Source organism: Diabrotica undecimpunctata, chromosome 2 (genome assembly GCF_040954645.1).
Source record: "Diabrotica undecimpunctata isolate CICGRU chromosome 2, icDiaUnde3, whole genome shotgun sequence".
NCBI classification, from domain to species: domain Eukaryota; kingdom Metazoa; phylum Arthropoda; class Insecta; order Coleoptera; family Chrysomelidae; genus Diabrotica; species Diabrotica undecimpunctata.
Window position 1 is genome coordinate 10,026,629 of NC_092804.1, and position 14,704 is coordinate 10,041,332.

The following is a 14,704-nucleotide window of genomic DNA, read 5'->3' on the forward strand; positions in this document are numbered from 1 at the left end:
TACCTGTTTCAGTGTTTAACAGAATTCGTTCTTTAACATTGTCTTATGAGTGGGTTCCTTAATTTACTTGGTATCGATTTGTGCATCTGTTCTTCGTTTTATTATTTCCATTTTGAGCCTAATTTTGGTCACTCCTGAGTTGTGATTTGATCCTATATGAGCACTCTGATGATTAAGTCCCAGAAAAACAATAAAGCCCCCGGAGTTGACGAATTACCAGCAGAATTGTATAAGGTAGGTGGCGACCACCTAGCAAGTCACATCCACTCCCTCATCAAAGACATATGGCAAGAAGAGAAAATACCCGACGACTGGAAGAAAAGTATAGTATTCCCGATCTATAAAAAAGAAGACAAACAGCATATAAAGTCCTTACGTATATTATAAACCAGCGGCTCCAACCACTAGCAGAAAATATTATTGGAGAGTATCAGACGGGCTTCCGACGGGGAACATCGACACTGGATCAAATATTTACAGTCAAACAAATCTTGAGTAAATCATGGGAACATGACATTGATATTCACAACGTGTTTGTAGACTTCAAACAGGCATACGACTCAGTCAATTTATTTGGTGCACAGCTCGGGTGAATTCCGAGTATATTTCTAATATTTATCGGATCGTAAGTATTTTATCTATCGTTGACCTTCCAGCACGAAATCCGCATTGGTAGTCTCTTTAGCAAGATAACTGCTAAAATGTTATATACTGTGCGTATTACAAAAAAGACTTTTTTATAAATAAAACTGATATTAACAATATCTTGCTGGAAATGAACTATAATTACTACGAAATAAACACTCGAATATTTGTATAAACTGATATTATTGGTATATTAAAAGAAAATAACTTAATAATTCTAATAATAATCTTAATTTTATAACAACAATAATAAAAACAATAAAATATAATAATGAATAATAATAAAATATAATTAGAATTATTAATAATAATTATAAATTATACTGTTTAAAACTATCTCCTCTACAGAAGCTGCATCTCGTTCTTGGAAGCCTAAGTCATCGAGTTCTTCATATCCTAAAATGCCGTCACCATCATCGTCAAGAGGTGGGGAGCTGTCTCGTTATAAAGCTTCTCCCTACTCCAGACCTTTAAAATAAAAAGTATCTCAAGTTGGAGCAGAGTTCCCATAAAAACTTTAAAATTAATCTTTAGATTTTAAGTAGACTCTTTATACTTCGAATGTATCGATACATTTTACTGGTATAATAATTATTTTATACTGAGCGCAAATATAGAACTCGTCAAATTCGAAGCTGGAAGGCAATGAGAAAATTTTTAATTACCATAGTTCGTAAATGATGTTTTTAAACGACTAAATAACAATACACAAGGTATTAAATAAATTTTGAACGGTTTCGTGTTCACCCGTTCAACAAGATCACTTTTTCGAGTTTACTTACGTTTAAGTAGATTATTCGTTTTACTGATTGTTTTATGGTAAACTCTCCGGTTTCATAACTTGGCTTTTTGGTAGCCAGTCTATCACAAATCGAGTATAGTTGGGTGTTTGATAAATGACGTGAAGCTGAAGCTCATCCTGTATGGATAACAAGTAGTAGCGAATATATTTTTATTGGATGACGTGCGAGGTATTGTTGAAAAGGGGATGAAAAATGAGGTTGAAGCCCCACCACTGAAAACGCTAACTGAACGCTGACTTGATGCTGATAACGATGTGGGCGTCAGTGGGCGGGACTTTATAAACCCATTTTTCATCCATTTTTCAACGATACCTCGCACGTCATCCTACGTCGAACGTGGGGTTGCGCAAGAACGCATCTACTCCTCAATTTTTTTATTTAATTTTTCGTCCGAGTTGGCTCAGAACATACTCAATGATAGTTGACTGCCCATGTTGAAGGAATCAGTGGAAACAAGGAATTATGTGGAATTCCCAAACAAAATACAACGTAACTCTTGTATTTAATATATCCGAATTTGGATTATTGTTTCAGATTTGCAAACTTGCAAGCATTTTATGGCGTTTACTTGTCACGGGATGCATGTAGGCCAGCGAACAGTTTGCAAATCTGTCTAGGTCTATTTTAAAATCCTGGTTTTATTGCGATGGTCAGTTTGTACTGTCTACGAGTGAATTTATGCTAATTAGTGATGAGTTTACGTGTACCCTCTAAAACAGGGTTAAATATGTAATTGGCGACGGAACAATCTAAAATGATCCTTCCGGCAAAAATGCCGTAGCGACAGTTTTCGCACATTAATTCAAAATTACTATAACTTTAGACACAGTTTCAAATAATTTTGCAATTCTTCGCCGGTGGTTCATAACATTACGTTGGAGTGTCATAAAAACTGCTATAAATCATATCAATCAGTATGAATTTTTTTTTCATATCAAATAATTTTCAAACGGAATATAGCACTTGGTATATATCGAAATATTATTCTACTGTTTAATAAACTGGTTTTTTAATGGGAACTCTGTAATAACTCATACTTTTCCTTAAATGTATTTAATGTTTAATTTTATATTTAAATGTGACCTTTGTACTAAACATTAATAATATAGATTGTAAACTGAGCGTATTCTTTATACTTTTTTGATTTGAAATTATCGTCTAAACGGCGCAAACACACTGTTATATCCAGCACAAATAGAGAAGATTTGAAGACGGAACTGCATACCAAAAAAATCTAAATTTCTCCGAAGAAAAAACGTTGATTTAAAATAACCGCCAAACACAATAAACTAAAAGTTTAATCATAGACATATAATACAAAAAAGACTGACTGATGCAGTACAAACACATTCTCCCGGTGTGACAGAGAACACTGACGCAAAACGGTCCCTTTGAGACTGCCTTGCGTCAGTTTTCTTTATCGCACTGTGTTGCAGCACTCAGTCTATTTGTATTATATGTCTATGATGCTAACCTAATATAACCTTAAATTACAATGTAGTAGTGGACGTAACAATTAATTTAAAAATTGGAAATATTGGTTATTAGTTATATCTTCTGTGTTTGTGTATTCTTTTTTTTTTCATAGTGTAATTTTTAATATTACAAAGCGTCGTCTCGAAAACTGTCGTGATAGCTATTGATTAATTAAACTGTGTTGATATATTTTGTAATTCGAATTGGGCATTTACAGTTTTCTCCTTTTTGTGTTTTATACGTCTGAACCATGTTGGAAATTTAATCAACATGCTTTTTTAACATTTTAACGGAGATTAAAAGATTTGTGTTTTCCAAGATACTTGGATTAATTAAAAGTTTCCTGCAATATTGCAAATTTTTAGAAAATTTTGTTGCATACCACACTACCTAGCTAATTTGATCAGAAGAAGAAACAAGCCAAACTGAACTGATATTCTCAGTTACAAAATTTTATGCTAGATTGTTATATGACGCCAAACCGTTATATATCCGCTACCGTCACATCTTACTTTAATTCACGGTTAACAAGCTCAAATTGAACAAACGAAGAAGAGACCGAGGTGATAGATTTCAACCATGATAAACTTCACAATAGAAGAAGGAAATAGAAGATTTCTTTCCCTCATCTTAAATTGTGTCTATTTTTCTTGAAACTCAGTCAATTAAAAATTAGTAATAAATTTAACTCAACCCAAAATTTAATCTCAACTTTGGCACTAATTAATAAACTGTAAACGTACGTATAAATACTGTTTTATATTATCGTGTAAACACTAAAAACCCTTCAAAAAAGATTCATATCGCGTAAAGTTTGACAAAAATAATCGCAACACAAGTTTTTACTTTTAAACTACTCTTATGAAAAGCAGCAAACATGATCTGTATTCAAAAGCCTTTTATAAGTTAACAGTTTTTATTCAAAGAATAAGTGGAGGAGAATGAGTACAGGCCGTAATGAATGGAGAGGTTTGCTGAGGGAGGCATGATTTAAATGCTTATAAAACTTGATCCAGAGAAATTCAACGAAGATCTCGTAAAGATAAAGATGAATATGTTTCTAATGAAAATGAAAATCTAAATACATCGAAATGAAACAAGAAATCTCTTCCAGAAAGTGAAATTGCTTGCTTGGGCTTCTGGTATGTAAGAACGGAATGTAGGCAAGTGATATGGACACAGTTCTGGAAACTTGGACACAGAACTCTTTAAAAGGGGAACCGTCTAACATTAATCATATCATAGTACTAGAAATTACACCAACAAACCTAGAACTAGGTATCATAAGGTATGATAAAGCCATAAAACTCCATAAAACAAATAAATCCCCTGTTTGCGATGACATCATAGCCGAACTTTTACAGAATTTGGATAACAAGTCTCCAATGAATGTAGAAACTGTGCAATCAGATATTGAGAATCGGCATATGGCTTCATGATTTGTCATTTCATTAATTTCACGCCGAAGTAAAATTCCATTGAGAGTCATCAAATGTGTCTTGCAGACATACCTGGATAGACAAAGACCACAATAACCAGCTGATTGAAAAAGCTTGAGATTTCCAAATTCCTGTGATCTCTACTTTCTGGATTATCAGAAAGCATTGGACTGTGTAAACTAGAAAGTTTTGTGGGAAATTCTATACCAGATAGGAGTTACTGATCATCTCTCAGCACTCGATGGATAGATCAAGTGCAAAAAGCTAGTGGCTAGACATTCTCTGAATCCATGAGAACAGCCCATGGTAGAAACCGATGGAAAGGGATAGTTGCTTGTATGGTAGGAACTTACGACACTCAGTAATGAGGAAACGGCTAAGGAGAGTTTCTACATAAGTCATTTGTGATAAAAAAATGTCCAACAATACTGAACACAACTTAAATACTGGATATTGAACTTAAATTTGATTCCATATATATGAAACTTCCGTTAACAAACTTCTCTTTAAAGGTATAAATTAAATTATAAGATTTCATGTAATTAACCATGTGGGATTTCCTCTTAAAAATATTAAAATGACAGCATATACACTTGCCCTTAATTTAATATTAATAATTTTGATGCTATTAGCAGAGAAACTTGAAAGTAGAAATTTGTGTGTTTGGGTAAATCTTCTCTCGTAAAAGGTTATAATATTAGATTAGATAAAATATTTAATAATTATTAAGTAGTATTAATGTAAGCTTACATATTGTATTCTAAACTAATAATAATAAAACATAAAATTAGATTAGTTTATAATGGTTTAAAACAATTTTAAATATGTAAATGCGTTACTTAATCAATGTAAACTGGTGGTAATAATAAAGGCTCTAAACTAGCGTTTGTAATTTTTTCGTATAATACGTTTTTAAATAATTACAGCGAGCGTGGTAGTTAGAGGTAAAGTATTATATTAAATGGTAACCGTATGTATGAGGAAGAAAATATAACAAACAATAAAGGAAACATAATTTACGGGCGATTTGAGGTCGGGAAATGGAAGGGGGTAAGTTTTTAAGGATAAAAACGGATTATCATTATTTCCTGCGAAACTACCAATGGAACGTCCAATGGAAAAAAAGTTAAGTAGCAAGTTATAGGTAATAAAGAGATCTACAACTTTTGTATTTACACTTTTTTCACATAACTTCTAAAGGGCATAGCAGGATAAGCATGTTAAAATTGCCCCAGCTGAAACTTAATCACAAATTTTGGGGTAATGTTCCGCATCACAAAAAAATTTTTATGCTTTTCCTCACATTTTTACGTTTTATCAGCCTGGCGCAAAGAAAGCTTTGAAATTAAACATACGAGTAGGTAGTGCATTGTCATCGCGTTTTAAAAAAGCATCGGCTTTTACTTTCGTTATCTGAAATATCATTACCTACAGTTTTTCTGAATAACTTTTTTGAATATTCTGTACCATAATGGAATTATCTACCAATGTCGCACTAAAAACTCACCCTGTATTGCTGCATATGAATGAATGATCCTGTACATTTAGATGGTAATTAAGAGAAAATGTATTTATCCATGCGTGATTTTTAACGATTTTCTAAAATAAAGCAGAAAATAATTTAATTCGATGAGGATCCGCCCAGTATATAAATGTTTTGAAATAATAGAAACAATCTGAATACCAATTTTATAGTTATTTATTCAAAAGATTCTATTTTCGTTAGCCGTAAGCTAGATATATATTACAGAACATCTAGATGTTTGATATCGAATGAATTTCGTATTTATATAGTAAAAGATAAAAGCCCTAAAGTTCAATATTGGTTTCTAAAATGATTATTCGTATTTGTAAACTGCATTTTTATTAAAATTAGCATTTGATTTATTTTAATTATCGTTAGATGGGTTCGATGTTAAAATATACTGCTTGTTTGTTGACCAATCTCCTGAATTAAATATTAGACGTTAGCGAACTGATTTGTTTTAATACAAACACATGGAGAAAATCCGAGTTTTGTAATTATGGTGTGGGCACCGCCCACAGAACACATGCGGTGTACAAGAGTAATTAAAATTTCGTTATTTGTACTCATCCTATAAAAGAAGATCACTTACCCGCCATATTGAATCATTTATCTATATAAAAGGCTATGATGACAAGTCACACCGTTTGTCCAGTAAAGTAACGACGACACCTAGGAAAGAAATCTGAACTGTTAACATTTGACATTTCAATCATATTTTATTCTTGAAAAGGTACGGTTGATTTATTGGTTCATTCTCCAAATTGATGATTCAAATATTGTTAATCAGAAATACTTCACAGTAATTAATTTTTTTGCAAAATTGCTAAAAATATAGGTTACTGTAATTGTAAGGTAAGATCAATGTCGTACAATATATATTTATTCTATGTCATTGCGTAAGATAAATATACACCTACTACAAAAATAAAATAACGTTTGAAAAACGTCAACGCTTTACCAAAATAAAATAAAATTAAAACTAAATAAGATTAAATAAACTTAAATAAAGCTAAATAGAATTAAATCAAGTTAAACAGAATTACGTAGAATTAAATAACCATTAAATGAAATTAAGTAAAAAGGCACCGTTTCTGCTTCATTTCCCATGTAAAATCCCATAAGAAAATAATTCTATTCTGTTCATTTTTTTAGGGTTTTGTGGTGGGGGTAGAATAGTTCGTCGGATCGTGATGTATGATACATCATTGCAAAGGATAGGGCGTAGCGAATATGTTGAGACAAAAAAAACACATTGCGGCATTGTTAAGAGGGCACTACATCATATCTCCTTTGTTATTGTTCCGATTGGAGCGTGTGATACGTTATATGAAAGGGAAGATAAACTTATATGAATATATACGTGTGATAAACATACGAGATGTCATAGGGCACTATGGATAAAAATGGTTTAGACAAATTTTGATTTTTTGACTTAATGAAGGCCTCTGGCTGAGTACAAAATAAACAGCTGAACGAATCCTAACATGCGACATAGCAAATGAAAGGAAAGAAAATAACGAATATATTAAGTAAGAAAATACAAACAAAGCGACTACCAAAAGGTTACTACACAGTATCTGCATTAATAATGAACGTATAGTGACATATGAGATATCATATGGTATTATGAATACAAATAGATTTACTATAAGACAAATTTTGATTTATTGACTTAAAGAAGGCCTCTGGCTAAATAAAAAATAAATAACTGATCGAATCCTAACATGCGACATAACAAATGAAAGGGGAGGATATAACGAATATATTCAGATAAAAAACAAACAAGACCACTACCAAACGGGCGCTACACAGTATCTTCATTAGTAATGAACGTATAGCGACATAAGAGATATTATAAGGCACTATGAATAAAAATAGATTTACCATAACACAAATTTTGATTTATTGACTTATAGAAAGCCTCAGGCTGAGTACAAAATAAACAACTGATCGAATCCTAACATGCGACATAGCAAATAAAAGGGTAGGATATAAATATGGCGAATAGAATAATCTAGCGAAAAAACAAACAAAGAGACTAAACCTACATACTACAGAGACCAAAAGGGCACACTCTGACTGATCACAAAATAAACAACTAACCTAATATGTACTAGCATGACACATCAAATTAAACGACGTGAGACGTATATTACATATAATGTTTAATATTAAACTCGCCAGTCTTCCGGGTTGAACCGCGTTGATTATCATTGCGCCGAGCTTTCGACATCCTCTCTGATGTCTTCTTCAGGGCTTCCGAGGTCTCAGTCTCCCGAGACCCCAGACACTACTAACTGATCACTATTCACTTCACTACCTTGTAGAGATGTGTAGTTCACCATCAAAATAGTTCAAATGAACGATTCTTTCAACAGAACTAATTGAACTAGTTCATTAATTTTCATGGAACTAGTTCACTGCGAACGATTTGCATTATAAATTGTGTCTCAACTTCTAAAGAAGAAAATAATGAATGAATGAGATCATATATTTATTATTTTGTGAATGGCATGGACTGACTAGTTTAAAAAAAGAAATGCCGATTAGCCTCAGATAACAGATAATAATTCTTATGAATGTGACAATAACATAAACAGTCTTATCTTAATGTCATAATGGTTCGGATCTTCTGCCCATGCATGCTGTGTTGTTTCTCGTATTGTAATTTTGAAATAAAAATTTTTAGTTGTGGTTAAAATGATTGATGCATTTACATAAAATATAATTTTATGTAAAAGTGAGAATCAAAATGTGTTATTTAATGTTCCCAGAAAATACACTGATTTTTTTGTAAAGATTCTTTTAGAAATAACCTAATTATAGATACCCATGAGTTTAAATATACGTGAATATAAAAATAAATCATACGTGAACCATATTTATATTTAAAACGGTTAATAAAAAACAAATCATAATAATTTTTTGCAAATAAAAAAATGTTATTTGCAAAACATTTGAGAAATAAATTTAAAACATTTAAACCTAAACATACGATGGAAAGAAATGGTTCCAAACCTGAACTACTTGTACAGTAGTGAAAGACTGACCGAAAACCGAAGAAAACGGGCGGCCGGCGCGAGCTTGTGTGATGATGAGACGAAAATCTGGCAACCAGTTATGTTAGGGTTCGATTTCGGTCTTATAAATAGTTCTTTCGCGAACTAGTTCACTGAACTAGTTCATTTTTGTGGAATAGTTCTCTTGAACTAGTTCGTCCAAAAGAACTAATAAGCACACCTCTACTACCTAGTACGTTGATTGAAAAGTTGTTGGCGTGGTACTGTTTCGATATCGTTATCTGCTCTTAATTCAGGGCCGATAATTTGTGATTAAAAAAAAAATGGAAAAAAGTTAAATAGAAAAGTTGTAGGCAATAAAAAGGTACAACTTTTTTATTTACACATTTTTCACAGAACGTCAAAATTTATGCGAAAAATTGAATTAACCGATTTTTGGGTTTTTAATTTTTGATTTCCAAAAAAAATTTTTTTTCACGAAATTTGGTTAAAACTTAGCTTTTTATGTCCCAAATACACTGATTTTTTTGGTGTAAAATTAAAAAATGTGGTGTTTTTTTCTCTTATTTTGATTTAATACCTCTAAAGCACCCTAATTTTAAATCAAACATTAGGGTGTAAAAACGGAGATCGGACAGTAGGTAATTTAAAAAATTTAAATAAAAAATATATTGTGAGAATGAATGGTTAATAGAAATTAAAAGAAGAATTGAAAAAAGATGACAAGTTGACGCCATAACGTCATTGCATATGGTTTCGGTCATGACTAAAGGTTCTGAAACATGCTAAGTTACGCGTTGGCCGGTATTGCAGATCCAATGCTTACCGACATTGGCGCTATGTTTGGGCCTGTGTCGACGCATGCGCAGTGTGTCTGTCTGGTTTGGGTGGCCCATACTCTACCCAAAAGCCTCAAAAAAGTCACTGGGTGTATATTACTGTTTGAATAGTGCTATTAAAAAACCATTAACTATGATAGACCAGGCAAATTAGAAAAAAAAAGTGGTAGGTGGAGATATAATACACAAAATAAACATAGATCAAATAGCTGAAAAGTTCCGTGGGTGATTTGGGTGAGGGGAGGGTTAAAACGAGATGAAAAAGTTTTTTTTTTAATTTTCGGCCAAATTAACATTGTATCAAAAATTTTCAAGTGCTAAAGTTGTAGATAATATCAAAATCTACTATTTTTGTTATATAACATTTACATAATCTCAAAATTACCGAAAAAAAAAAATAAAGAAAAACGTATTTTTTCGATGTTGTGTCTTTCGATTCTCGGTTGTGTTAAAAAAATTTAGAAATATAAATTTTTTGATATTATGTTTCCGTCTGAAATTAAAAAAAAAATCCTTCCCTTTTAATACTTTCAAATCAACACGAAACTTTTCAGCTGTTTAATTTATTTTTATTTTGTACTTTAGATGCCTACCTACCAGTTTTTATCATAAAACTTTTTTTATGAAATAACATTTTTTTTAATTAAAATTGAGACAATTTGTTTGGTCTATGACTCCACACAAATAAATACAGAAAATTTAACTTAATTTTTACTGTTAATCGGATAGAATATGAGATATTAATATTGTTTTATCTACAGACTATCACCGCAGAGGCTACTCACATTCAGCAGGGCAACGTAGATCCCAAAACTCCAAACAATCTAAATCTAACAATAACAATTCTTTTCCTTCAAAGAAGGTGGGCTAGAATTAATGTGATACGGTAGATGGAGATACCTAAAGACTTTTACCAATTGGGTGCAGGATGAGTGTGACCAGGACCGGGTTGCCATTTAGATGGTATACATTACTAATTATTTATAGACGTTTGAAGGTAAGCGATGTGTACACTGCTTGAGGAACTTCGCAAGAATTGTGTAATATGTTAATTTTTTATGTATCTAACCTAATAATTCTTGAATTGGATTGTATGTTTTTTATAAAAGATGCCAGAGTGTCAATATCACAAATTATTCAATTTATCATATGATATAGATATATCATATACGTATATCTTAATTGAGTGACTCATGATAGAGCATTGTATCTATATAATAGATATTATATAACTGCTATTTTATAAAGTAATCCAAGTTTTATCTGTGGCACAGATACGGTGACGTCATTTGAAGCCGTTGAATTAGTTTAGCTTGTCGTTTTTATATTCTAAATCGGATCTAAAATTTGATTCTGATTTGGACATCTGAAGACTTAAGGTTGGAACCCTTTTTATATATTCCTAGCGTATAATTTTACTATAACTTATAATCAATAAAGTCATACATTTACCTTAAATATTTGGCATTTGAATCAATTATGCAATTATTGAATCAATCATTGTAGTCTTCATCATAGACAAATAATACAAGATATACTGATCGTTGCAATACCAGCCCATTCCCCCAGTGTCACAGAAAAACTGACATAAAGCAGTCCGTGCATCTCTGTCTAATGGGCCGGGTTTCACGACCACGTGCCCTTGTCATTGGTCTTTTAGGTCACGTAGTCGATTATTGGCATTGCAACGATCAGTGTATCTTGCGTTATATGTCTAATGGTATTCGTATTTTTCAAAACATTATAAATAGTAAGTCTGAGTAGATTTATAGTCCAGTTTATCAAGGTTTTCACTTCCGGTTTCCTTGAAGACGCATCGATTTTATTGAAATTTTAACAGTAGCTAGGGAATAATGACATAAAAGTGTAAAATTCAGATTAAAAGACAAGGAAACAAAGGCGACAGTCGCACGGATTCTTTCAGAAAAGCTAAGTAACATGGAGCAAACGTATGATCCAGAAGAATCACTCCAGAATATATGTGAAACCTTTAATAAGATCAGAGAAGAATACTACAAGCAAAAGTAGAAGGAAAACGTGGACCAGGAAGGCGAAGGATTTCCTGGTTGAAAAATCACTTACGTGGTTTAACACAACAACCACAAATCTTTTCAGAGTAGCAGTTTGCAAAATACAGATTGCCATAATGGTCGCCAACATCCGAAACGGATAGGCACTACGAGTATAAGAAGAAGAATGTCATAGAAGGCCATTACACTTTTTTTTCATATCTATATTGACAGGGGGTGCTTTATAAGGGATGAAGTAAGTCGAAAAAGTGTTGAAAAATGATAAATAGTATATTGAAGCATCAAAAAACCTTAATTCTAGACGTACAATTTTTTTCAAATTATTACATGCTTCATTTTCTACTTTTATCGGTTTTTTGAAAAAAGTGATAGTTTACACCCTTAAAAACAATAAGCACCTATCGGCATAGGGTCGATTTTGGAGTAGTGGGTAAGTAGATCTTATCTCCAAATTTTTATAAAAATCGATTCAAAGAAATTGAGATTATACCCCATTTTTACCTTGGTAGACTGGACTATTAGTAGTATTTAAATAATATATTCTCTATATATAAATAATATGAATAATTCTCTATATTTTAGCTTTGCACATTTAAGACGTAAGTGAAGATTATATTTTCAATATCTTCTGGTTTTGAGATCAAAATGATTATTTTTGACGTATTGATATTCATGGCATCTATTGTTTATTTTGTGACTATGAAGTTTAAAAAATATTTGTCTCACCAGATGTCGCGTTCCTTCATTCTTCTATGTATACTTCGGTTCTGGCTGGAACAGAAATCATTTAATTGAGAACAATGTTGGTTACAATGTAATTTAGTAAGTTGTTTAACTATTTTTGTATAATAAAAACTAATATTCTTGTAGTTGGATTTTTATTTTAATTCTATATTTTTATAATTTTATTTTTATACCCGAAACTCAAAAGAAATTTGAAGAAGAAATAAAGAGGAAACTGACTTACTATGAAGAAAATGATTTGAAGATCAGTAAGTAGAACTGGAGCAAAATCGATGCTAGGAACTAAAGAAAGAAAAAATTACCAATGGTTTGATGATGAGTGTAAGGCGGCAATTGAAAAACGAAATGAAGCAACTAGAATATATTTGATTAGACAAACTAGAGAAAGAAAAATAGTATTTAAAAACAAAAGGAAAAAAAGAAAACACTTAAACACAAAACACAATTAATGAACGTGAAAATGAACTTTAGAAAAGACAAAACACGAAATGCATATTTTATTAAACAGACAAAACAAGGGTATAACCAAAAACTAATCTGTGCAGAAATAGAAACGGCGAAATAACCTGTTGAGTTGAGTACGTATAGTGTTTTCTGTATGTTTTAGAAACATGATCAGGGGAATTTGTTACCTAATGGTTATTAAACAGTCGTCTTTTGACTAAGTAGCTTACGTAGATTCTTCCCGTAAATGCGATTATCAGTAGCAATATTAAAAGGTGTACCAAAACCATCTACTTTAAAAACAACGTATAACGTCAAAATTAGTGGGGCTATGGCTTAGTTACTTATGCACTATGAGATGACAGACTCATTTTAAATAACATGAGGATTTAAACAGGGTGATGGGATGGCACCAACATTGTTTAATTTAGCACTGGAATATTTAGCTAGAACAATGGCGGATCTAGACATTTGCCTTGGGAGGGGAACTTCCAATGAAACACCAACCAAAAGACAAAAAAGATAAACCCAAACTATACAAAAGACAAATAATAGGTTTTCTTCAATTTTTGACCCTGGGGGGAGGGGGATTTCCCTATTTTAAACCCACGTGTATCCGCTCCTGAGTTAGAAAAACGTCGGAGGGTAGAAACAACGTCGTAAAGACCTTGCTGATGCTGCTGCTGTTGCTGATGCTGTAGATTCAACTCTTCAGGCTTCCACTTTGTGTCCTCAATATGTAGGCTATCGAATTGTCTATTAATACGTTTTAATTCCTCATATGATTTAATATCTTTTCGTAACTGATTAAGTTTAATCTGAAATTCCATTACCCTATGTATGTACTCGATGGGATTCATACTAATACTGTTCATGCTCTGTGTGCAATATCTCAAATGCCAACTTTGAAGTGCATGTCCTGCGTTGCCTGTCACATAAATGTCACGTCCTACGTCGAATGTCACGTTCTGCGTCGACTCACATAAATGTCACGTCATTTGACGTCTCGTACATAGCAATCAGATCAATAACAATGGAGATACGCCCCGTTTTCCCATGTTACCATACCTGTTTTTCTATGCTGCCATGCCTCGCTGTCCCATGCTGCCACGTCATACGTTGTAATGTCCTTTTGGCGTTGTTGTTGTACTTGTGCTCCTCTCCCATTTTCAACGAGCTGTCGTACGTCACGATCGGATGAGCCGTTTAGGTACTACACGCTTAACGTCCTTTTGGCAAAGCACCACTATGTTTTTTTCTGTGCCTACGTATTCGTTGGCCCCTCCTCTTTTCAACGAGCTATCGTACTTCACGATCGGACGAGCCGTTTAGGCACAGACGTGACCTTGGCCACTTCCTGTCCCAGAATCCGCCCTGTATATCTACTAACACACTTCTCAATAAACCAATCAAACAGGCAGCATATGTGATGACAAATATTATGAGCAGAACCACAGCAACAAACGAGAATACGCATACGAAACTTAAATCACGTGCTAAATAAATAAGTCTGCAAATAAACACAAAATAGTATAAAGCCAATCGGAGAGGGCAAGTGCAACATGACCCTACATGACAGTTGACGACATGGAAAATGGAGATACCATTATCTATTTAGGAGCATCACAAAGGATAACATTGAAGATGCAGAGCATAGCAGAAGAATTATCCTAGCCAATACGGCTATGAGCCCGATATTTAAATCACGAGACGTACATTAAATTGTAACTAAGATA

At 32.7% G+C, this 14,704-nt stretch overlaps 1 protein-coding gene and 1 long non-coding RNA gene across 3 annotated transcripts in view; one reads left to right on the forward strand and one right to left on the reverse strand.

Annotated features, from left to right (window-relative positions):
* LOC140434170 (uncharacterized) overlaps window positions 1-12,649 on the forward strand; it is a 32,692-nt gene extending 20,043 nt beyond the window's left edge. The window contains exon 6 of one of the 2 annotated variants that reach the window (XM_072522237.1): window positions 10,512-12,649. In XM_072522237.1, the coding sequence (XP_072378338.1) occupies window positions 10,512-10,621 (110 nt within the window). In that variant the 3' untranslated portion in view covers window positions 10,622-12,649. Of the gene's footprint in view, window positions 1-993; window positions 2,570-10,511 lie in introns of those variants that run through there. The other variant, XM_072522236.1, reaches the window with a different exon arrangement.
* Window positions 3,853-9,408, reverse strand: LOC140434171 (uncharacterized). The gene is made up of 2 exons (XR_011950024.1): window positions 9,141-9,408; window positions 3,853-8,211 (listed from the first exon to the last, which is right to left on the reverse strand). It is a non-coding gene; the product is annotated as an uncharacterized lncRNA (long non-coding RNA).
* Window positions 12,650-14,704: the final 2,055 nt, after the last annotated feature.